Raw genomic sequence first — 25,148 nt, 5'->3', positions numbered from 1 at the left:
AATGGTTTCCAAAATACAGTTTAAAATACTAATAAGAGCAGTAAAATAACCCAATTTTAAAAACTGTCAAAAAATCTGGAGCGACACCTCACCAAAGAAAATATTCTGATAGTAAATAAGCATATGAAAAGGTTTCCAATATCATATGTCTTTTTAGGGAACTGCAAATTAAAACAACAATGAGATAACACTACGTACCTATTAGGATGGCTAAATCCAGAAGCCCTGACAATACCAAATGCTGGTAAAGATGTAGAACAGTTGTAATTCTCACTCATTATTGGTGAGAATACAAAATGGTACAGTGGTACAGGTGCTTTAGAAGACAATTTAACAATTCATTACAAAACAAAACATATTCATAACATGATCCAGTAATCATCAGCTCATTTTGTATTTACCCAAATGAGTTCATACTTAAAAATTACACATGGATGTTTATAACAACTTTATTCATGATCACCAAAATGTGGAGGCAGCCCTAATGTCCTACAGCAAGTGAATAGATACATAGTGGTATATCCATACAATTGGATATTTTTCAGTAATAAAAACAAATGACAAAAAGACTGGACAAAGCTTAAATATATGTTGCTTAGTGAAAGAAGCCAATCTGAAAAGGCCATCTATACAACATTCTGAAGAGACCAGTGGTTGCCAGTTCTGGGGAGAAGAGTTTGCAGGGGAGGGATGAATGAGTGGGATACAGGGTATTGGGGGGGGGGTATGAAATTAAAAGATGCTTACTCCTTGGAAGGAAAGTTATGACCAACCTAGATAGCATATTCAAAAGCAGAGACATTACTTTGCCCACAAAGGTCCGTCTAGTCAAGGCTATGGTTTTTCCAGTGGTCATGTATGGATGTGAGAGTTGGACTGTGAAGAAGGCTGAATGCCAAAGAATTGATGCTTTTGAACTGTGGTGTTGGAGAAGACTCTTGAGAGTCCCTTGGACTGCAAGGAGATCCAATCAGTCCATTCTGAAGGAGATCAGCCCTGGGATTTCTTTAGAAGGAATGATGCTAAAGCTGAAACTCCAGTACTTTGGCCACCTCATGTGAAGAGTTGACTCATTGGAAAAGACTCTGATGCTGGGAGGGATTGGGGGCAGGAGGAGAAGGGGACGACAGAGGATGAGATGGCTGGATGGCATCACTGACTCGATGGACGTGAGTCTGAGTGAACTCTGGGAGTTGGTGATGGACAACGAGGCCTGGCATGCTGCGATTCATGGGGTCGCAAAGAGTCGGACACGACTGAGCGACTGAACTGAACTGAACTGATGAAACTATTCTCTGATACTATAATGGTAGATAGATGAAGGGCTTCCCTTGTGGTTCAGCTGGTAAAGAGTTGGCCTGCAATGTGGGAGACCTGGGTTCGATCCCTGGCTTGGGAAGATCCCCTGGAGAAGGAAAAGGCTATGCATTCCATTATTCTGGCCTGGAGAATTCCATGGACTGTATAGTCCATGGGATCACAAAGAGTTGGACACAACTGAGCGACTTTCACTTTCACTTTCAGATAGATGAAATTATACATTTGTCAAAGTCATAGGATGTACAGCACAAAGAGTGAACCAGAATGTCAGCTATGGACTTTAGTTAATAATGATATATTATTATCAGCTCATCACTTATAAGTAATGTACCACCTAATGCAGGATGTTTATAATAGGGGAAACTACGGGAGGTATATGGGAACTCTCTGTACTTTACACTCATTTTTTGTAAACATTAAACTCTTTAAAAAATAAAATTATTAATTTTAAAAAAGTGTGGACTTTAAATCACAATGCTCATGTTCAAATTCCAGCTGTGTTATTAAATGCTGATTGACCTTGAGCAGGAGAAGGCAATGGCAGCCCACTCCAGTACTCTTGCCTGGAAAATCCCATGGACGGAGGAGCCTGGTAGGCTGCAGTCCATGGGGTCGCTTAGAGTCGGGCACGACTGTGCGACTTCACTTTCACTTTTCACTTTCATGCATTGGAGAAGGAAATGGCAACCCACTCCAGTGTTCTTGCCTGGAGAGTCCCAGGGACAGAGGAGCCTGGTGGGCTGCCGTCTATGGGGTTGCACAGAGTCGGACATGACTGAAGTTACTTAGCAGCAGCAGCAGACCTTGAGCAAGCTACTGAACTTTCTTGTGTCACAGTTTCACTTCTTTAAAATAGGGATAATAATAAGAGTTATTTCATAGGTATGTTTTGGGAAAAGTTGTCAGCTTTTGTAAATCCCTGGAACAATGCCTGGCAGATAGTAAGTCCTACATAAGCATAAACTATGTAGTCATTTAATTCCCAAAACAACTAGCACCATTTTACAAATGAGGTAAGTGACATGTTCAAGGCTAAATTTGCAGTAGTAGAGTCAAGAGTTTGAATCCACATTCTATCAAAAGCCTGATGTTCTTTCCACTATATATCCTATTGTCTTTCCACAATCTGTTTGTGAGCATATACCAAGCTCCTATGTAAAATAAGAAAGCCATGTTTATAATATGACATGAAGTTTAACTTGTAACTTACGTGCCTTTGTGATATTTCAAAACAAGGGAATTGAAAATAATAAGATAGGAATGATATCAGCAAGATGGCAGAGTAGAAGATCCACCAATTGTATCCCTCTTCAGCACAATCATTTGAAAGCCTTCCAAGGACAAAAGTGCCATTGTGGGGTCCAGGTAGGAGACCACGAAACCCTGGTGGAGTCCAAAACCAAGGAGGACTATTTTGAAAAGGCAGGTTTATGTTCAGATGACATTCTTGCCACCTGTGATCATGGCTACAGACCAGAAAACACCCCTGTGGATTGTTACAGTCCCATTTGACTTTGGTCCTGCCATTAGCATTATCTGCCAAGGAATTTAGCAGAAGTCATACCTGCCCATGCCCTGTATAACAGACCCACAGAATTCAGTCCCATGTGTGGACCCCGAAGTGGTCCATGACACAGCTTCAGTCCCTCTTAGCCACCACTTCTACCTACCTGGGGACCATCTGGGAGACATGCCTGTCTGTGCCCTTGTGGCAGGCCCTCCAACTTTGGCTCAACTGCAGATCCTGAAATGACCCTGTGATTCAGCTCCAACTACTCTTAGCCATGATCTGGGAACACTCCTACAAGAAGACATGCTTGTCTATATTCGGAGGTATGCCCCATACTATGTTCTGTCTGTACTGTCAGAACTGCTTGCCCAAGGACCTGGTGTTTTAACCACAGATACTGAAAGGTTGTTGCTAAGCCAGGAAAAGACACCAGGATTCTTGGCCTCCGGAGAAGAAGAATTAAATCCGGGGCCAGAGATGAGACTTGATCACTCAGAGCTTTTGTGTAATAAAGTTTTATTAAAGTATAAAGGAGATAGAGAAAGCTTCTGACATAGGCATCAGAAGGGGGCAGAAAGAGTACTCCCTTGCTAGTGTTAGCAGTGGAGTTATATACTCTCAGATGAATCAAAAGAATGTCTGGAGGTTGTAAAGACCTCACCAGACCTACTCCCATAATTTACATTTTAAGATAACAGGAGTAGCCAGAAGGTTTAATCCAAGACTGTCCTCAGGCAGGATGCATTATTGTTATATAATCCTAAGGAATGTAGAGGGAAAAAGTTTGTCCTTTCTTCCTCCTTGAGAATTCCAGACCCCTCTCTCCTTGGGGACCCCTAGACTTCTTATCAACCTGCCTAGAAAATGACTCTGTTAATACCTGTTAAAGTGATCCTATTTAGAATAGGGTCTTTGCAGATATATTCAAATTAAAATGAAATCATGCTGAATTAGGGTGAGCCCTGACCCAATATGACTGTTATCCTTATAAGAAGAGGAAAATAGACACAAGTAGGTACAGGAGAAAACACCATGCAAAGATGAAGGCAGACTGGAATGCTACATCTACAAACCAAGGAATGCCAAGAATTACTGGTAAACAGCAGAAACTAGGAGAGGGACATGGAACAGATCCTCCTCAGAATCTCCAGAAGGAACCAACCCTGTCGGCACCTGGATTTCAAACATGTAGCCTCCAGAACTGTGAGAAAGTAAATACCTGTCCAAGTACCAATTCATATCCATATATATCTTTTAAACACAAATATACACACACACAGACCCACCACATAGAGGTCATATGAGACATAAAGCTCTGTAAATGGCTGCTTTCACTCAGAGTATCATGGATGTGTTTTCAATTCAGATTTCATAGATTTTTTCTTTTCATTAGATGAACAATAATCCAAATAAATGTTTATCTTAATTCATGTAACTAGTCATTCATAGATGGAAATCGAGTTCGTCATTTTTTGTAATTCCAGATAATATTGCAACAGCATCTTTGTAAATATCTCTGCTAGTTTTTTGATGGGGATAATATTTAAGATATAAGCTATTTACAGGATAAAAACTAAACATATATCAAAGGGAATGTAGAACAGTTTGGTGACTGTTGCAAAATTACCCTCCAAAATATGTAGTACCAATTTTTACTCTTACCAACAGTATCTGAGACAGGGGTTGTTACTCAACACTTATCAATAATTAATATTATCAAAAGTTTTTAAAATTACCAATCTGAAAGAGTAAAGCATTTTTTATTAATTATTGGACTTGTTTTGCAGGACATACAATTTTTGAATCTATATTCCTATGGATTATCTCTAATTTTGATATATGTTATTTTAGCTTTAAATATTGAATTATAGCTTTATCTCCTATTTGCTTTATCTTTAATTCTTTCTAAAGATTTAAATACCAAGACAATATTTTATTCTTTGCCAATTTGAAAGAAGACACTTACTAAACTTGCTTAGAGGAGTGCCAAGATATTGCTTTGATTTTTTCTTAAAAAAATGTATTTATTTTATGCCTTGAATCATTTTTGTGATTTATATAGTGCATTTCATCCAGATTCTGGTGCTGAGCCTAACATGATATTAGTGCTTGTATGTATATATGTGTGTGTGTATGTACACATGCATGTGTGCTAAGTCACTTCAGTCATGTCCAACTCTTTGAGACTCCATGTACTGTAGCCTGCCAGGCTCCTCTGTCCATAGGATTCTCCAGGCAAGAATACTGAAGTGGGTTGCCATGCCCTCCTCCAGGGAGTGTGTATGAAAATAAATGTTAAAAAGTACGTACATTTACACACACACGTACACATTAGATGGAGAGAAGGCTTTTTGGAAATTGGATGTTATTACAGAATGTTTCAAAGAGGGAGAATTGAAGATGCAGACGAGAGTAGGGATAATTACAGCAGCCAGATCCTGGGGTAAACCAGAGTAGATGGAATCCAGTGCACATATCCAGGAGCTGTCCGGATAGGAATGTATCAGTCATTCTTACAAGAGGAAAGCCGGAGGATAAGATCTCCATCGTGGAAGGGTTTGTCAGTGTGGTGGTGGGATTGTGAAGAAATTCTTTCCAGAAAGTGTCCATTTTCTTAGTGAAATAGAAATAAGGTAATCAGCAAGGAATGAGGAGGGAGATGGAAGTGTGGGACATTGAAGGGAAAATAATATTTGAATAATCCTCTAAAGATGAATAAAAAATATGAATATACAAGCTGGTGTTGAGATATCAGGGTCAATTTGTGAATTACTTCCTTATATATTAGGTTCAGTTTAAAAGTTAATACCAGTCTTTTATAAGTCAATTTTATTATAAGAAAATTTTCAGGTAAAGAGTGCGAATTTTTGACACTATTGTTTTTTGAACAAAATTTTGTACTTTGCATATGAAAGGCTTAAAGGAAAGTGCATGCTTAAGATATTGTATTAAGCAAAATAAACATTTTAATGAGGTAATAAACGAGTGTTACAAATGACTTTAGAAAATATGTAAGAACACTCACTCAAGACCAATATGTTTTCTGAAGGCTGATGCAGTTCTATTATTTACTACATTTTCTTAATTACTATGAGAAAGCTGTTTAAAAATTACCACTTTTAATGGGTATTTAAAATATTTCCTCGAAATTTCTATTAAGTTCTGTCTAATTGTTAGTTTTGAAAACTAAACCCTGGTTAATCTGACATCTTGCATCTATGTGTTGTAGGTACAATTTCATTTTCTGTTGAAAGCAAACATAATGGTGATTCTCAGGATGACTCAGATGAAGATCAAGATACAGATCAAATACCCTTCTATAAGAAATCATTATCAGAACTATCTGACAAGTTTGGTGATGAAAAAGCAGGTAAATTTATTATTATGGAGAGTTTCATGATCAACATTCATAAACCCTCATCATTCATTTGTAAGTCAGTAGCTACTTTACACTCAAAACACATATACAAATGTGTATTTCATGTATCTGTAAGAATTGTATTATTTCAGGATTAACTACATGTTGTTAATTTCTGGATTTGTAGTACAAATGATAGTTTGTACTGCCATTAAAATGAGTAGATTATAATACTTCAGCTTGAAGGCTGCCTACTCTTTCATAAGTGAAGAACTTGACACATATTTCTGTTACTGAACACAAAATTTCAGTCAAATTCTGATAAAATGTTAATGAATATATTATTTTAACAATGTAATGTGTTCCTTTTTTAAATATAGGAAATGATAGCAGTCTGTCTCATATGCAAAAGAAAGTAAATGCTATTGTTTCCTCTTCCCATATTATAAAGCTTCCTTTGAATGTTGTTCAACATCATATCTTTTCAGTAGAAATTTGAAGGAAAATGGGTTTATGGAGAGTTGGAATAGACAGGGCAGATTTCTGAGAGAGTGGGTGAATGAGTTCTCTTATGGGTGAGTAGCAGGGACGTAAGAGAGAAATAGAGAAAAGTGGGTCGACAAGGGCAAAGTTCAACCACAGGCATACCAAAATAGAAATCTTTATTAAATGAGTTTGTGTTTAATCAGGATTCTTCAAAGAAAGAGACACTAATATAATATAATATAATACAGCATGCAATCCAATATAGTATAGTTAAATATAATATAATAATCTATATCTTTATAGAGAGAGACATTTTAAGGAATTGGCTAATATAACTAGGGAGACTGGCAAGTCCAAAATCTATAGGGCAAGCACATCCTTGCGTGCTAAGTTGCTTCAGTCATGTCCGACTCTTTGTGACCCTATGGACTGTAGCCCGCCAGGCTCCTCTGTCCATGGGATTTTCCTGGCAAGAATACTGGAATGGGTGGCCATGCCCTCCTCCAGGGGATCTTCCCGACCCAGGGATTGAACCCATGTCTCTTACATCTCTTACACTGTAAGCAAATTCTTTACCACTGAGCCACCAGGGAAGCAGGGTGGAAAATTAGTAAAAGTTGCTGTTGCAGTCTTGAGTCCAAATTGCCCAGGAAAGACTAGGCAGGCTACAAGCTCTGAGAGGGTTTCCATGTTTCAGGCTTGGCTAAGAATTGCTTCTCTTTCACGTCACTTCAGTCTTTGCTCTTACAGCCTCCAACTGATTGGAGTTGGCACATTCACATAAACAGAGTATTGTGCTTTACTCCAAGTCTACTGATTAAAGTGTTCATGTATCTTCCTACCAACATTTAGACTGGTGTTTAATCGAACAACTGGACACCATAGTCCAGCCCAGTTGATATATAAAATTAACCATCACAGAATACATGAATTAAAAGGGATATCCAGGCACTTATTCAAAACAGTTTAGAAAGAGAACAGCTAGGCCACCACAACAGCTAACTGGGTTTGAAGTGAAAAGAACAGTGTTTTTTAGGGTGGTGATGGGGATAGAGAAATACCCCTAAAGATGGAAAACATTTCAGAGACTAACATTAGATGCTTCTCTTGAGAGAGTAATAGTGTTAATTACTCAGTTGTGTCTGACTCTTTGTGATCCCATGGTCTGCAGCACACCAGGCTCCTCTGTCCAAGGAATTCTCCAGGCAAGAAGAGAGCAGATAGGAAGTGAGAATTGATTCCAAAAATATAACAAGGTTTTCTTGTATCTTGTTTGTATCTTGGGGGTCCTATCTAAGAGATGCCCAAGGGATAGTTTATCAAAGTCTATTGTGGGGGATCCTGGGGGAGTCATGTTAGTAAATTACATTTACTTGTGACTGTGTGGGCTATTTAAAAATTTTTAAATTAAGTTTCAATTATTCAACATAAATTATATAAGAAACATTCTCATATTAAAGTATTTGTGCATATCATCAATTATTTGATTTCAAAAAATATCTTAAAATGAAATCATTGGATCAAAGGGAAAAACAATTCTTAAACATTTTAAACATGTTAAAGCACTCTTCCAATTTTTATCAATTCAAATTTCCATTATAATGTATAAGATTGTCTCTTTCAACCTGACCCTTGTTAAAACTGGTTGTTACCATTATTTTTCATATTCCCCTATTTGGAAGCCTAAAAAATTCTTATCTAATTATTTTCATTTCTTCTTTGTCCCAGCTTTACTGAAGTACAGCTGGCTATTAAAAATTATACATATTTAAATTTAAAGTGGACAAATTGATTTGATTTACGTATACATTGTGAAATAATCACCAGAATCAACCTAATTAACATATTTATCATCTCACATAGTTACCACTTTTTTGCAGAAGGTAAAGACACAATCTACCTTCTAACTGAATACTGTCAAAATATGCATACAATTTAAAGTGATCTGACTCATTGGAAAAGACTCTGATGCTGGGAGGGATTGGGGGCAAGAGGAGAAGGGGATGACAGAGGATGAGATGGCTGGATGGCATCACTGACTCGATGGACGTGAATCTGAGTGAACTCCGGGAGTTGGTGATGGACAGGGAGGCCTGGCGTGCTGCGATTCATGGGGTGGCAAAGAGTCGGACATGACTGAGCGACTGATCAGATCTGATCTGATCTGATATTCAGTATAATGACCTATCAAATCTGAGTGGCATATTTTAAAAATATCTAATATTTAGGTAAGTTTTAGGTTCACAGTAAAACTGAGAGGAAGTTTCAGAGTTTTCCCATATACATCCTGCCCTCAGTCATGGATTGTCTCCACCATCATTAACATCCCCCACCAAAGTAGTACATGTGTCACAATTAATAAACCTGTATACACACACACACACAATCTACCTTCTAGCAAATTTAGAGTATGCACTCTACCCTGTTAACTATAATTGCCTTGTTGTACATCATATCTCCAGAACTTACTCATTTTGCGTAACTGAAAACTTCTCTAATTGCTAAGAAATGTACTGCTGAGCAATCAGTAAGAAAAAGACCAAAGTTATTACAAGGGATGGAAAGGTTAATTCTGTTTCAGTAGGAATATGGAAAGGCCTGTCTGAAGAATTGGGGATAACTGTACATATATTTTTCCTGGTTCTTAATCTGTTTTGCAACCTGTCATCACACAGCTTAGATTTTTAAAATAAAATAATCAATTATATGCACAGATATTTTAATATAAGAATGTTTCCATATGATTTATTATGTTAATTAAAACTTAATTTTTAAATTTGATTTAAAGTGTTTTTGAATAGATATTATCTGCATATAATTTTTTCCCATTTTTGTTGAAAAATAATTGTCATATATCACTGTATAAGTTTAAGGCCATATAGCTTGATGGTTTGATTTACACGTATTGTGAAATGATTACCATCAGTATGTTCAGCTAACATCCATCTTCTCATATAGATACAATAAAAAGAAAAGAAAGATAAAAGGAAAAACAATTTTCTCCTTTTGAAGAAAACTCTTAGAATTTACTCTCTTAGCTTTTCTGTATATCATACAGCAGTGTTAACTGTAGTCATCATGCTGTACATTACCTCCTTAGTACTTAATTATTTTATAACTACAAGTTTATGTCTTTTGACCACCATCCCTCATTTCTCCCTATTCCCGTCTTCCGCCTCTGATAACCACAAGTTTGATTTCTTTTTCTATGAGTTTGGGGTTTTTGTTATTGTTTTGGTTGTTTATTTTAGACTACACATATAATTGAAATCATGAGTATTTTTTTTTCTTTACCTGACTTACTTCACTTATCACAATGCCTTCATAGTGTCCATGTTGTCACAAATGGTAGGGTTTCCCTGTTCTTTATGGCTGAGTAAGATTCCACTGAACGTGTATATTACAACTTCTTTATCCATTCATTCATCAATGATACTTAGGTTGTTTCCATGTGTTGGCTATTATAAATAATATCGCTATGAACATGAAGGTACAGATACATTTTTGAGTTTATATTTTCATTTTCTTTGGATATATTCCCAGAAGTGAGATTGCTGGATCATATGGCAATTCTATTTTTAATCTTTTGAGGATCCTCTGTACTATTTTGCATAGTGGCTATACCAATTTACAATCCCACCAGCAGTGCAAAAGTGTTCCCTTTTCTCCACATCCACAAAAGCATTTGTTATCTCTTGTCTCTTTGATTATGGTCATTCTAACAGGTGTGATATCTCATTGTGGTTTTAATTTTCATTTCCCTAATGACTAGTATTAAATTTAATAGTGAGTATTCTCTGAATGCTATCAAATGTGTATATACAAAGGCACACATATGTATGGATTTATCAATTATATATAATGTGTATATATGCCTATATATGTCTTTATTGATATATTAAACTTGAAATTGTATACAAAAAATAAATACTCTTGGTCATGGGATTATGAATAATTTTTATTTTCTAAAGCTTTTCACTAATTTCTTAAATTGCTATAGTGAATGTTATTAATTTTATAATTAGAAAAGTTTTAATATGTTTAAAGCCTGTAAACAATGTTTAATAATTATTTTTGTTGTTCAGTTCATTAATAAATTATCCCTAATCTCATTGTCACTAACAAATTCATATGCATTGTATGTTTTTAGCTCTATAGAAGTTAAAGTAACTTCATCACAATACTACCTTATATGATAGTCAAAGTAATTACAAAAAGTAGGTGTTCTCGTCCCCATGATAGTTAATTTTACGTGTCAACTTGGCTGGGTCATGGTGCCCAGATATTAGGTTAAACGGTATTCTGGATGTTTCTATAATTGTATTTTGGATGAGAATTGTATTTACATCTTTATACTTTTAAAAAAGATTTCCCTCCATAATGTGGGTGGGTCTTACCTAAGTAGTTGAAGGTCTTCATAGCACAAAGACTGACTTCCGCAGAGTAAAAAAGGAATTCTACCTTTGGACTTGAACTCCAACTCTTCCTGGGTCAACAGTCTGCTGGCCTAACCTGCAGATTTTGGATTTACTGAGCCAATTATTTGAGCCATGCAATACAGTTCAATACATTCAATATAATACAGTGCAATGCATTGCAATGCAATGCAAAATGAAACAGTTTTTCAGAAGAAAGAGACTGAGAACTGCACAAATCTTGGCCCCTTATTACATAGATGAGGAAATTGAGACCCAAAGAGGCTTAGTGATTTACCTAAGTTAATCAAACATGCAGTTCTTGGAATATTTACAACTTGACAATACGAATATGATATGCAAACAGTTAATTGAAACTGGAGGTTATCTTAAACTGTAATCTAGCTCAGCATTGAAGCTTAAAGAATATCAAAGTGAGAAGCTGAACAGTTGAGAACTAATAGAAAGAGCCTGGGTTTGATGCCAGTACCAACCCTGCTACACAGGGCTCTTGTGGCGGACCAGGGTTTTTGGTTTCAGGATTTGGAGGTGAGACTTTGGACATCACTGGCAGCAGAAAGACCTGTATTAATATATATAGGGAACCCAGATGTAAGCATTACTCTCTCACCAGTTCAGTCGCTCAGTCGTGTCCGACTCTTTGCGACCCCATGAATCGCAGCACGCCAGGCCTCCCTGTCCATCACCAACTCCCGGAGTTCACTCAGACTCACGTCCATCGAGTCAGTGATGCCATCCAGCCATCTATCCTCTGCTGTCCCCTTCTCCTCCTGCCCCCAATCCTTCCCAGCATCAGAGGCTTTTCCAATGAGTCAACTCTTCGCATGAGGTGGCCAAAGTACTGGAGTTTCAGCTTTAGCATCATTCCTTCCAAAGAAATCCCAGGGCTGATCTCCTTCAGAATGGACTGATTGGATCTCCTTGCAGTCCAAGGGACTCTCAAGAGTCTTCTCCAACACCACAGTTCAAAAGCATCAATTCTTTGGCACTCAGCCTTCTTCACAGTCCAACTCTCACATCCATACATGACCACTGGAAAAACCATAGCCTTGACTAGGCGGACCTTTGTGGGCCAAGTAATGTCTCTGCTTTTCAATATGCTATCTAGGTTGGTCATAACTTTCCTTCCAAGGAGTAAGCGTCTTTTAATTTCATGGCTGCAATCACCATCTGCAGTGATTTTGGAGCCCAGAAAAATAAAGTCTAACACAGTTTCCCCATCTATTTCCCATGAAGTGATGGGACCAGATGCCATGATCTTCGTTTTCTGAATGTTGAGCTTTAAGCCAACTTTTTCACTCTCCTCTTTCACTTTCATCAAGAGGCTTTTGAGTTCCTCTTCACTTTCTGCCATAAGGGTGGTGTCATCTGCATATCTGAGGTTATTGATATTTCTCCTGGCAATCTTGATTCCAGCTTGTGCTTCATCCAGCCCAGTGTTTCTCATGATGTACTCTGCATATAAGTTAAATAAGCAGGGTGACAATATACAGCCTTGACATACCCCTTTTCCTATTTGAAACCAATCTGTTTTTCCATGTCCAGTTCTAACTTTTGCTTCCTGACCTGCATATAGGTTTCTCAAGTGGCAGGTCAGGTGGTCTGGTATTTTCAAAGGTTTATTGTGATCCACACAGTCAAAGGCTTTGCCATAGTCAATAAAGCAGAAATAGATGTTTTTCTGGAACTCTCTTGCTTTTTCGATGATCCAGCAGAAAAAAAAACAAAATTCACCAGAGTAAATTTGAGGATATGATTGGTTTTATTCATTTATTAATTAATCAGATGGCATCCCATGTAGCAAATACAAAGCTGATCTCAAGTTTTATAGAAATGTGGAGGGTGAGGGGATGGACCAGGGGAGTTATTAGCAGAAGAAATGAAAGGATTGTTTCAGGCAAGATTGCCTTGCTAGTGTGCTTTCCTGGTAGCTCAGATGGTGAAGAATCTGCCTGCAGTGCGGGAGACCTGGGTTTGGTCCCTGGGTTGGGAAGATGCCCTGGAGGAGGGCATGCAACCCACTCCAGTCTTCTTGCCTGGAGAATCCCCGTGGACAGATGAGCGTGGCTGACTCACTAGTGTTGACCATAAAATTGTAAAAAGTCCATTCCTGGGAGAGGTTGAAACTGCAATTAAGTCTTAGTTTACTCTCTCAGAGGCAAGTGGCTCCACCTTGGGCCTATTATTTCTTTCTTCTAGTTCTTCTTTTTCCTTTTCCCCTCCCCACCCTTTCTTTCCCAACTTCTCTTCCTCCTCCTCTCTTTTGTTATTTTTTTAAAAACCATCCATACCCCATTTCAGCTTTCTTTGAGCTAAATTGCTAGGATCCTGTTTAACACTCCCAAGAAATGAGACATTTCATGAACTCTTACTTATTTTTTTCCCTTAAGCTAGATTTGTATGGTACTAGAAATGTACCTTTGTCTATTATAATACCATATTTAGATATGTCTATGTATATTATGTGAATGCTTTGGGGATTAGGGGGCAAAGGGTTAGTTATTTCTTTTGAAATATTAATCCTTAAAAGTAAAACATTCTTATTTTTGTGAAGAACTTAGTGAGTTTACGGGCGCACACATGAGGCAGGACGCTTTCACAGCCCATTCTCATGGCCATGCAGCCTGGGGCTTCTCTTACTGCTCACAAACTGTGTTGAAATCGACTTTTCACCTTCCCCTCAGCTCTTGACAAGTGAGTCCATCATAAAGAATTTGAAAATGGTATCTATTTATGTTTCTCAAAATGTATGTAAAATATGGTGTTCTAAAATGCACACATTAAAATGTGCCATGTTTTTTTTCTTTTTTTCAGATAATGCTATTAACAATTTTCTAATCTGGTATCATCTTGAGATCCATAGTGCTCCTGGGCCACCCTTAGAGATTGTTGACATGAAATGTGTTGCACTGGTAAGAGCCCATTAACTGCTCATAGATTCTTCCTTTTTGTAAACAGTTGGAGCTTTTGTTGTACACCTAAATTGCTATTCCTAAAAAATAGTCATATTAAATGAGCATATTGGGATAAATTATTCAAATAATATCAATTTTATTTTAGATCCATTAAGATGCAACTTACATGCTTGTAGAAAAGATTTATTTAAATCAAGTATTTAAGCTTTTGATAAATAATGGTTATTTTAAATATGCAGATTAATTTCTTTATAAAATGATTATTTAGGATCTTCAACTTTTGCTCCAACATAGAAAATAAGAAAATACCTAAAATACTTGGTCTATAAATCAGTTATTTGTTCACCTGATCTCTGGGTAAATCTCCATGGAAGCATAGAAAACAAATAGTTAGACTATTGAAACTCACTCAAGTATCACTTGCAAAAGCTTTGGGGAAAAGTATTTGATGTGCTAGAGTGTTCTCTTTGCCCCTATAGGCAGATGTGCTGTCCTCATTAAATGTTCACTTTCAGCTGAAGTTGGTGAAGGAGGGGAGTCACTTTCGAGTAACTCTGCCCAAATAGGCTATCAATGACAGTGGCCAAGTTACTAAGTTTTCTCTCCTTTCTAATAATGGTAATTTGTTGTTGTTGTTTAGTCACTAAGTCGTGTCCGACTCTATTGTAATCCCATGGACTGTAGCCTGCCAGAGTCCTCTGTCCATGGGATTTACCAGGCAAGAATACTAGAGTGGGTTGCCATTTCCTTCACCAGGGGATCTTCCCTACCCAGGGATTGAACCCATATCTCCTGCATTTACAGGCAGATTCTTTACCTCTGAGCCACCAGGAAAGCCCCTAAGGTAAAAACTTGCTAGCTGTATAACTTTTGAACATGAAGATTTAGTCAGCAGAGACCATATGAATTCTTTTAAATAATCCCATCAAACAAACCTTTGTGAACTTCTTGAAGAACGTGCTTTCTGAATACTTTCAAAGTATACTAAAATGACTGTCCATGCCTATAGAGTTTCCTAACATTTTTGACTGCATTTGCTGTTTTTGCTAAACTTTTGAGAAATACTTTACTTAATCCTTAGATCATCAGTTGTGGCAATGTAGTTTTCAAGACACTCAGCTGCCTCTGATTTTCCATCTGCATTTCATCTTTTGTTACATTCAACCCAATCTTAACACCTTCCCTAGAGATGAGTGAATGGTTAGAATTTCTTTAAATAGGGTTTTTGTAAGAAATATTTACAGCTTTAAGGCACATAAATTTGGTTACTTCTTATAGCAAGTTCCAAAAATCAGGTTATATTTTCAATAAACAAAAATTGGTTCTTAGTAGTCCATTCTCTTTTGTATAAAGTATTTAGGAGTTCTTTCTGTTTGAATCTTTTTTCTTCCAGTTTTACTGAGATATAATTGACACACAGCACTGATACATTTAAGGTGCAGTATTAATACATATTGGTTTGACTTACATGAATCTTGAAAATTTAGTGAACATCCATCATCTTATATAGCTATAAAAGAAAAAGAAAGCTTTTTTTCCCTTGTGCTAAGAACTCTTAAGATGTACTCTCTTTAACGGTTTTTATATATAACATACAGCAGTGTTAATTATCTTTGTCAGGTAGTACATTACAACCCTAACGCTTATTTGTCTTGTAACTAGAAGTTTGAACCTTTTGACCACCTCCATCCAATTTCCCTTCCCACTACTTTCTGACTCTGGTAAACACAAATCTGATCTCTTTTTCTATCATCCTAGGAAAAGTGATGAACACAAACAAAGTCCCTGTTTACATGGCACTAACGTGTTAGTGGAGTTAGATAGGAAACAAAATAGGATTGAAATGGGATATTCTATGTGAAGTTTTTCTGTTATCTTAGATTTTCAAGTGAAATACAAACCTGAAGATTATAGCTACTTTTCCATGCTGTAAAAATTTTGCTATGCCATTTATTACTCACTAAATGTATGTATATGAGGGCATCTCTAGCTGATGTAACAAATTCCATAATTTCAGTGGTTTAACACAAGCAAAGTTTTTAATAATTTTGACAGTCTGGTGCCTTTGCTCCTGGTCAGTGTCTAGCATCCTCCATGTTGAGATCCCAAGAGTCAGAGTCAGGTTCCCCCCGTATAGCAAGTTGATCATCCTTTAGAGACTCAAAGATTTCCGTATATAGGTGGGAATTTCCACTAGTGGCATCAAAGTCACACATATCACCTCCACTCACATACTATTGGAGTGAACTAGTCATACAGCTATGCCTGGGTACAAGAGGATCTAGGAAATGCAACCTCTGGTTGGACAGCCACTCCCAATGATATCTTTATACTATGAAACACAGCACTTAATACTTTACACTTTATACTCTCCAGCACAAAATTTTGCTGGAGAAATGATATTTCTGCCATGTCTAAGTAGATGAGAAATATTTAGCCTATAGCCCACATTCTAGACTTTGTATGCCGTGACCAGAACACAAAGGGAGTGGGAGTGTTTTCTTTAAGGAGTGGAAACTGACAGTTTAATGCCCATTGGATTTTGGTGAGTTCCTGTCCACAGATTGGACCATATATAAAGGGGAAATGGCTAGAGTGAAAGCAGCTACATTTCCACTGATACGTGCTAAGACCTTGTGTGTCTAAATGGATTTTCCTCTGTGGAAGGAGATTGGGCTTGGGCTGTTTTAAAAGATTCAAGGTATATTCTGCTAGAGTGAGAAGAACCCAAAAGAGTCTACATGGCAGTAATGTTAGAAAGCGTGAAAGAAAGGGACCTAGAAAGTCAACTGGAGAAGCGCAACCAGCATCAGTTAATTTGTTCTTTGACCTCTCATCCCATCTATATGCTGTGACCTGATGGAGTCATATTAGCACAGTGATTACAGGAGGAGAGGGAGTCAGAGCAGGCAGTTGAAAAGAACACATCATGTGTACCCTTTTCTTCACAAGCAGTCTGAACAATCACCAGAAAGCCCCAGGAGTAGGGACGAGGTGCCAGGTAGAGAAATCAGGAAAAATATTCATTGGGTATGGGATGTAAGTGTTGATTGATTTTGTACTTCTTTATCTATCTAACAATGAAACTCTCCAGCATTGGGGACCATCCTAAGATAACAACAAGGATCTGGAAAGGGAACTCTCGCCTGGTTTGGAGAGCAGTAATGGGAGAGAGAAACTGTTTTCAGATTATACTCCACTAAGTTTAGTTCATCAGGTGAACCCATTACCATGACAATAAATGAACAAGATGAATTTAGATGGACAAGATGAATTTAGACAGTGATAATTCTCCAAACAAAAATAGCCCAGGGTTTCATTGAGGATGGCACAAAGACTGAAGCAGTGCAACCAGGTAGAGAGATTAACAAATATATAAGTCCTTGGGGCGGAATGAGCTTGGTGGAAAGGGACCTACCAAGGAAGAGCTCAGGCACTCCAGGAACAGGAAAGAAATTATTAGGCTGGATCTTGGACAGAAATGGTAAAGAGATGATTTGTGATTAGAACCATCTTAAGAAATGTTGTTGGGAAATTTGTTGTTGTTCAGTCACTAAGTCCGGTCTGACTCTTTGCAACCCAACTGCAGCACGGCAGACTTCCCTGTCCTTCACCATCTCCCAGAGTCTGCTCAAACCCATGTCCACTGAGTCAGTGATGCCATCCAACCATCTCATCTCCTGTCACCCCTTTCTCCTCCCGCCCTCAGTCTTTCCCAGCATCAGGGTCTTTTTCAGTGAGTTGACTCTTCACACCAGGTGGCCAAAGTATTAGAGCTTCATCTTCAGCATCAGTATTTCCAATGAATATTCAGGTTTGTTTCCCTTTAGGATTGACTGGTTTGATCTCCTTGATGTTCAAGGGACTCTCAAGAGTCTTCTCCAGCACCACAATTTGAAAGCTTCAAGGCTTCAGTGCTCAACCTTCTTTATGGTCCAACTCTCACATCCATACATGACTACTGGAAAAACCATAGCTTTGACTAGATGGACTTTTGTCAGCAAAGTGATGTCTCTGCTTTTGAATATGCTGTCTAGGTTTATCATAGCTTTTCTTCTAAGAAGCAAGCGTCTTTGAATTTCATGGCTGCAGTCACCATCCACAGTGATTTTGAAGCCCAAGAAAATAAAATCTGCCACTGTTTCCACTTTTTCCTTATCTATTTGCCATGAAGTGATGGGACCACATGCCTTGGTCTTAGTTTTTTGAATGTTGAATATTAAACCAGCCTTTTCACTCTCCTCTTTCACCTTCCAGATTAATGTTGACAGTATTTTGGCAGATGGATATTTAATAGAAATTATTTATATGATACCATGTATGAAATGTATCATTTGTGGCTCTTTATCTGTTTAACCTTTGAAGAAAATAATATTCATACCATAATGAAAATTAGAAAGTTTTTTATAGTATTGTTAAATTTGACCTATTTTACCATACTTGGAGTACAGAACAATTAATTGGAAACTTCCGTCATCTTCTTTTTTTTTTTTTTACTATAATGAGCTATCTTTTTCTATTGAGTTTGTTGTTGTTTTCAAGACAACAAAGAGTTTGGTTGTGGGGTTCTCCAGAGATTGCAGTGCTACTCAGTGCTGGTGGCTCTAAGCAATTGGTGATTGCTTTCTGCAAGACTCCTCTGTAAAGGATTTTGAGGGGTATCCAGACCTACTGGATAAGAGTGAAATGGTCAAGTGATGATACTTGCCATGAATGTGTCAAGGAGGAACTGTGATAGAGGTGCCACTTAACTGCCATCCATAGTTCAGTTGGTAAAGAATCTGCCTGCAATGCAGGAGACCCCAGTTCAATTCCTGGGTCGGGAAGATTCCCTGGAGAATGGATAGGCTACCCACTCTTGGGCTTCCATTGTGGCTCAGCTGGTAAAGAATCTGCCTACAATGCTGGAGACCCAGGTTTTATTGCTGAGTTGGAAAGATCCCCTGGAGAAGGGAAAGGCTACCCATTCCATTATTCTGACCTGGAGAATTCCATGGACTGATAGGATCGCAAAGAGTTGGACACAACTAAGCAACTTTCATTTCACATTTCCTAAGAAGTTTGGCCAACTGTGTAGAATGTCATAACAGATTTCTAACACAAAGTTTCTGTTATATGGCTTGCAATTCAGAGAGACAACAGTAGATTTAAACTGATTTTGCTTTATTTTGTGTTAATAGTTTACATGTGATAAGACATAAAGCAATCACACATCCCAGTACTATTTTTTCCTCTTTAGACTAGAGTTTTTCAGTGTACAGGTCTTGAAATGTGACTCGGTTAAAATAAGCATTATTCTTTTTTTTATTTTTTAGAAAAGATGACTAGGATAGGATAGGATAAAGTAGGATAGGAAAGAATATATCATAGAAGTCACAAGTGGTAAGAGTAGGGACTGTTTTGTGAAACTTTTTTTCCCCAGTGGCATGTGTATATGAGCCAATAGTCATATAAAATGGAGTTAGAGCTTAGCATTTTTACTTCTTTGAAGAAGCTGTATCATTGTCTTACAGTGACACTTTCTCTGAAAAATATCTGAGTAATAGACCAGGATAAATATCTAGTCCAAAATGCCTTATTTCAATTTTCTGTCTGAAGACCTTGGCAGAGTGTCTAGGCTATTATATGGTGGTTGGGATTTGTTATCATGACATATTACTTTGGGTTAGTTGTTGATTTGCTTGACTCTCAGAACTTTCTAGGAGGCTGTGTTTTGTAACAGTCTTACAAGTATGTCAGGTTGCCTAGAAAATAGTATAATTTGTGACATAATGCCATTGTTGAGTTTTTTGCATGTTATACTTTATTTCTTCCTTGTTTATAATTATGAGCATGGATATTTTACTGTAGGAGTTTAATGGCCATTTATTTTAGGAATCCATGATTCTAATATCTCCAGAAACTATTGTAAATGACCATTTTCCATTGCATTTATGATTAAGTCTGATTTGTAGTAAATGATATCTACTTTCATCTAGTAATTATAAATTTATATATATATCCTTGATTTCTATCTTTCCTCGACAGATTATGTTTACCACACTAAATGCTACTTATGTTCCCCGAAAATATAATATTTATCCACTCATTTATTTATACAGAGGTAATCAAGAAAGTGCTGTTCCATGGACAAAGCAGTAATGTCTATCTTGAAGATACATTGTGTGAATAACTCTCTCCCCATCACCACCTGTCCCCACCATGTCCTATAATGTGATTTTATAAATTTCAAAATAGCTCCATGTGCCAAAGAACACCCATTATTGAGCTTTAAATTATGGCTAAAATATCCAACATTCTCCATTTAATTAGGTTAAATCATTATAGACAATTGGCTTTTTGTTAACATTGAGTTATGCCCTGCCTGTTTAATCACCTTTGACACATTTGCTTCAATTAATGGCTTTTACTGTAGTGGAGATCACAGCTGTAATGGGATAAGATAAAAGTCATTGCATAGAGAGCAGACTTGTGGTTGCCAAGTCGGGGGGAGGGGAGACTTGGCAACTGGGGTTAACAGGTACAAACTATTATTATATATAGGATGGATAAACAACGAAGTCCTACTGTATAGCACAGGGAACTATATTCAATATCTCGTGTTAAACTATATGGAAAAGAATATGAAGAAGAATATATATATAACTGACTCACTTTGCCATATAGCAAAAATTAACACAGCATTGTAAATCAACTACACTTAAATAAAATTTTTAGACAAAGATATGTCATTAGCCAAAATGGATCAGAATGAGAATCAGGAAATGTCTTGGAATGTAAAGTGTGCCTTCCAGGCACACTTGGGAGCCAGAACCAGAAAAACTAGACAGAAGGAAGGTAGTCATGTCATCAGCATAATTTGACTTTTTTAGCCCCATCCCAGATCTACTGAATCAGGATCTTTGAGGAAGGGGGCCAGTAATCCATATTTCAGCAACGTCTACAGATGATTCTTAAGATGCTAAAGCCTGATACCACAGCTAGAGGAAACATTGACATACAGACTTCATAATAATAATTGTACTGATGAAAAATATATTTTAAATGTATATAATTTTGAAGTTTCCTGAGTATTTAGCTAGGTGGATCTCTTAGACTATTTGTTTTTGAAAACAATAATTTTATAATTTACCAAGGCTAAGCAAAGAAAATACATAAGAGATTAAAAGAGAGTGAGGTACATTCATTAGTGGACTAAAGAGAAAAATATAAAACAATGGCCTAATGTATAAAAATTTCTTGGTTTTCCATAGGACAAAGACTCTATGCTGAAGGTTAGAGCTAATTACATATTTCTTTTGTAATTCTAGGAGAGTTTTTGTATTGAAGTACCTCTCTTTAATCCAAAAGAGAAAATTATTCACTTCGATGTGCTATTCTCAAGTGCTGCCTTTAGTGGAGTCAATGAACTTGACCTATTTCCACTAGATTCTATCAGCTGTATCATATATTATTCTCCAGCATGTACAGGCTTTATAGAAGAAAGGTATGGTTTGAATGTGGCATTATACTTATTGTTTATCCCTTGAAATTAACCTTTCAAATTATTTCTTTGCATAGTATAATCATTCAGATTACACTTGCTCATAGTTTTAATTTTGTTTAATATCATTCATTGGTAAAATATACTAATTTAGAGTGACCATTGTTTTCTTTAGTGCAAAGATATTATTTATTGGAATATCAAGTTTAATAATGCCTAAATTGCCCCCTATATACTCTCTTTCACCTCACTTTTTGTTAACCATATTTTTCTGGGTATAAAAATTGAGCCAAATGAACATGATTCCATAAGGACTAGGGGTTAAACTTTCAATATTCTTAATAAAAATTCATTTATATATTCTCAATTAAATGCAAATCACAAACATACACATATTAACAGTGCAATGGCAAGTGTTCTTATGGCATAATTATGAGAAACTTTCTTTGCACTGTTTTCACACACACAGAAACACATAGCCTCTATACTCATAATTAACTCACCTTATGGTAAAATTTCTTTGTTTCAACAGTAACATCCAATTGTTACAGTTTTCAAGATTGTACTTAACTTAATTTTGGTGTGTACAATGCATTCCATTACTAGCTTTTTGCTAATTTATATACTCTTTCAGAGTTAGAATAATTCTTATTTTAATGAATGATGGAGAAACAAACATATTTGCAAAATTGTAAAGGATAAACATTTTTATAATGTAAAGCATGTAAATTAAGGTCATAATGTATATAGAAGACACTATTTTGCTAGATTATCATTAGAAATGTGGGCCCGTCTCCTCTCCCCAGTGTGACTGTAGAGGTATTGTGAGTGCAGACTGAATCTTGGAGTTGGTCAGCTAAACCGTCATTTAAAAGTCATACTTTGGTCTGATACTTACTGCCTGCTCTCTCTGTTATCATTGCTAGAGCATATATTTTACATACATACACACCTAAAATTCCCAGAGTAACCATAAAAGGTAGGAATGAGTGTTCCCATTTTATAAATGGTGAAATTGAAGTTTGGCAAGTTAGGTGACTTGTTCAAGGCTGTACAGATAAAAGATGATAGAGCTGAAATACCGGCCCAGTTTTATTTTTAGACTGTCACATACTCTTTGTCTCCCCAAAGGAGAGCACATACTGATGATAAAGGCAGCTTTCCAGAACTGCATGTCACTTGATAGTCTTCATGTGAAAATCAACTACATCTGATTTAATCACAGTTCAAACACAGGACTCTACTTGTTCTAGCTACTGTAAGATAATCGAATCACCTATGCTTAAGCATTTTACATTGATTCAACAGGTATTTATTAGACAGATATTCATGATAATACTTTTTCTTGAATAAGAAGTGATTTTCTCACCAAAAATGAAAAACAAATCTAAAACAAGAGTAGAATGTGTCACAGAATGATTGTCAAATGTTATATTTGGAACCACCTATTTGGGATTTATTTTCTCTGCCAAATTTATTTTGCATACAAACTAGATCTGCTGACAAGATTTTTTTTTATTTTTCTTTCCACCAGCATTGTTTTTCAGCCTGATTTGGGTCTAGAGTTTTGGTATTTACTGAAAATAACTACCGACATTCCAGAAGCAACCATAATGAAAGAAATATATTGTGACCTTGGAAAGTAAGTTCTTTTTAATAGATATTGTTATACTGCAGTTACTCTTTTTAAACAGGACAAACATATATTTTGTTTTATTAATTGTTTTTCTTCTCTAGGGAAGTTTGCTACTTAAACTATCCTGTGGAAAACTTGTGTGAAAAGAAAAACATATCAGGACTTAGGAAGGAGACTCTTTTGTTCCAAGTGATTATTGCAAGGGAGGAAAAGGAACTGTTAAAATAGTTGTCAGGGGACTACTGCAATTCAGAGAATACTTTCCTCTCAGAAATCTACAAGCTACTCAGTATCAAACAGAACAAGCTTTTTTCTTTAACAGGCTAAAGGAGGAGCAAGCAAAGATAACCAGAATCTTTGGAGGGAAAGCTAGACAGGAAGGGGAAATGACTGGTAGGGACTGATAGGAAAAAGCGTTTTTCTGTGGTCAGTTAATTCCCAGGAGAATCTCAGAAGGGAGACAGATTCCACTTTTTTGGCACTTGCTCAGGCTTGGGGACAAGCAGAGTTCAGTGGCCTATCGAAAAGATAGAAGGCTGACTCGAGTTTGCTCAAGGCAAAGCAAGAGGGTAAACAATGGGCAACTGAGAATACTATATCATTTGGTTAATACCATACGCCCTTGAAATATGACCATTTATATTTAGGGGACTGAGTTCCTATTACATGTCTGACGTCAAGTTTAGTGCTGATACATAAGGGTAGTTCAGCTCAGTTCAGAGCAAGTGACTTATTAAGGAGGTATGCTCCCAGTAAGAAATATTAGTAAGAGAATGGGGGAAACAGAATAAGCAAGTGCTGATACATAAGGGTAGTTCAGCTCAGTTCAGAGCAAGTGACTTATTAAGGAGGTATGCTCCCAGTAAGAAATATTAGTAAGAGAATGGGGGAAACAGAATAAGCAAAGGGAAGAAGCTAAGCAAGGCAGTGATTACAGGTGAAATCCCAGACACTGTCTGATCCTTTGGAGAGCTTTGGAGCATAAATCACATCTCAGAATTTGGGTGTTAGAATTTGATCTTTTAGATGGATGCACTTCAACCCATAATAGTCATCGAGTGTGTGAAATTATTATTGAACATTTTATGAACAAGTTCACTAGCTTTGTTTTTCCTTCCAGGGTTGTCACTGAGATGATTTCTTTAGATAATCCTACACATGAAACCTTAGAGTTGCATGCAACAAACAGTAATACTGAAAATTTTGTCCTGGAGATTAAGAGATCACCAGTAAGTATATTCAGAAAGCTGAGTAACCTACCACTACTAGAACATTTTACAGTTCTGATTTTGGCACACCATGGGGCATTAGCAATTGAATTGCAGATGCTATTTTTTTAAATATAACATTGGTGATATATATATATATCTATATATCTATATATATATATATCTCACCAATTTTAATTTATCAATGAAATCAGTATCATGTTCCTATAAATTTTTGAAATTATAATGTATAGGCTAGATTCATGCTCATTTTCACTGATCTCTAAATAAATTGGTTGTGCTTTATTTCTGACCATTTTGGTAACCACCTTTTTCTATAGTTACCTAGTAATATGACTTTCTTTTCCCCTGATTTTAATTAGAGTGCTCTTTTTTTATTTTTCTCTTTTTTCTTTCTTTTTTTCAAAGAAACTTGATTTTTTAGAGAAGGTTCAGTTCAGTTCAATTCACTTCAATCGCTCAATCGTGTCCGACTCTTTGCGACCCCATGAATCGCAGCACACCAGTCCTCCCTGTCCATCACCATCTCCCGGAGTTCACTCAAACTCATATCCATCGAGTCGGTGATTCCATCCAGCCATCTCATCCTCTGTCATCCCCTTTTCCTCCTGCCCCCAATCCCTTCCAGCATCAGAGTTTTTCCAGTGAGTCAACTCTTCGCATGAGATGGCCAAAGTACTGGAGTTTCAGCTTTAGCATCATTCCTTCCAAAGAAATCCCAGGGCAGATCTCCTTCAGAATGGACTGGTTGGATCTCTTTGCAGTCCAAGGGACT

At 36.9% G+C, this 25,148-nt stretch overlaps 1 protein-coding gene across 1 annotated transcript in view; it reads left to right on the top strand.

The window, feature by feature from the left end:
* The window catches only part of LOC129640164 (cilia- and flagella-associated protein 47-like), a 176,454-nt gene that overhangs the window by 37,520 nt on the left and 113,786 nt on the right, over positions 1 to 25,148 (top strand). The window contains exons 6-10 of the mRNA XM_055565400.1: positions 6,060 to 6,200; positions 13,925 to 14,022; positions 21,336 to 21,511; positions 23,043 to 23,150; positions 24,265 to 24,373. Coding sequence (XP_055421375.1) covers positions 6,060 to 6,200; positions 13,925 to 14,022; positions 21,336 to 21,511; positions 23,043 to 23,150; positions 24,265 to 24,373 — 632 coding nt within the window. The remainder of the gene's footprint in view (positions 1 to 6,059; positions 6,201 to 13,924; positions 14,023 to 21,335; positions 21,512 to 23,042; positions 23,151 to 24,264; positions 24,374 to 25,148) is intronic.

Source organism: Bubalus kerabau, chromosome X, assembly GCF_029407905.1.
Source record: "Bubalus kerabau isolate K-KA32 ecotype Philippines breed swamp buffalo chromosome X, PCC_UOA_SB_1v2, whole genome shotgun sequence".
NCBI lineage: Eukaryota > Metazoa > Chordata > Mammalia > Artiodactyla > Bovidae > Bubalus > Bubalus kerabau.
The sequence above is the reverse complement of the archived record's forward strand: the minus strand, read 5'-3'. Positions and strand labels throughout refer to the sequence as shown.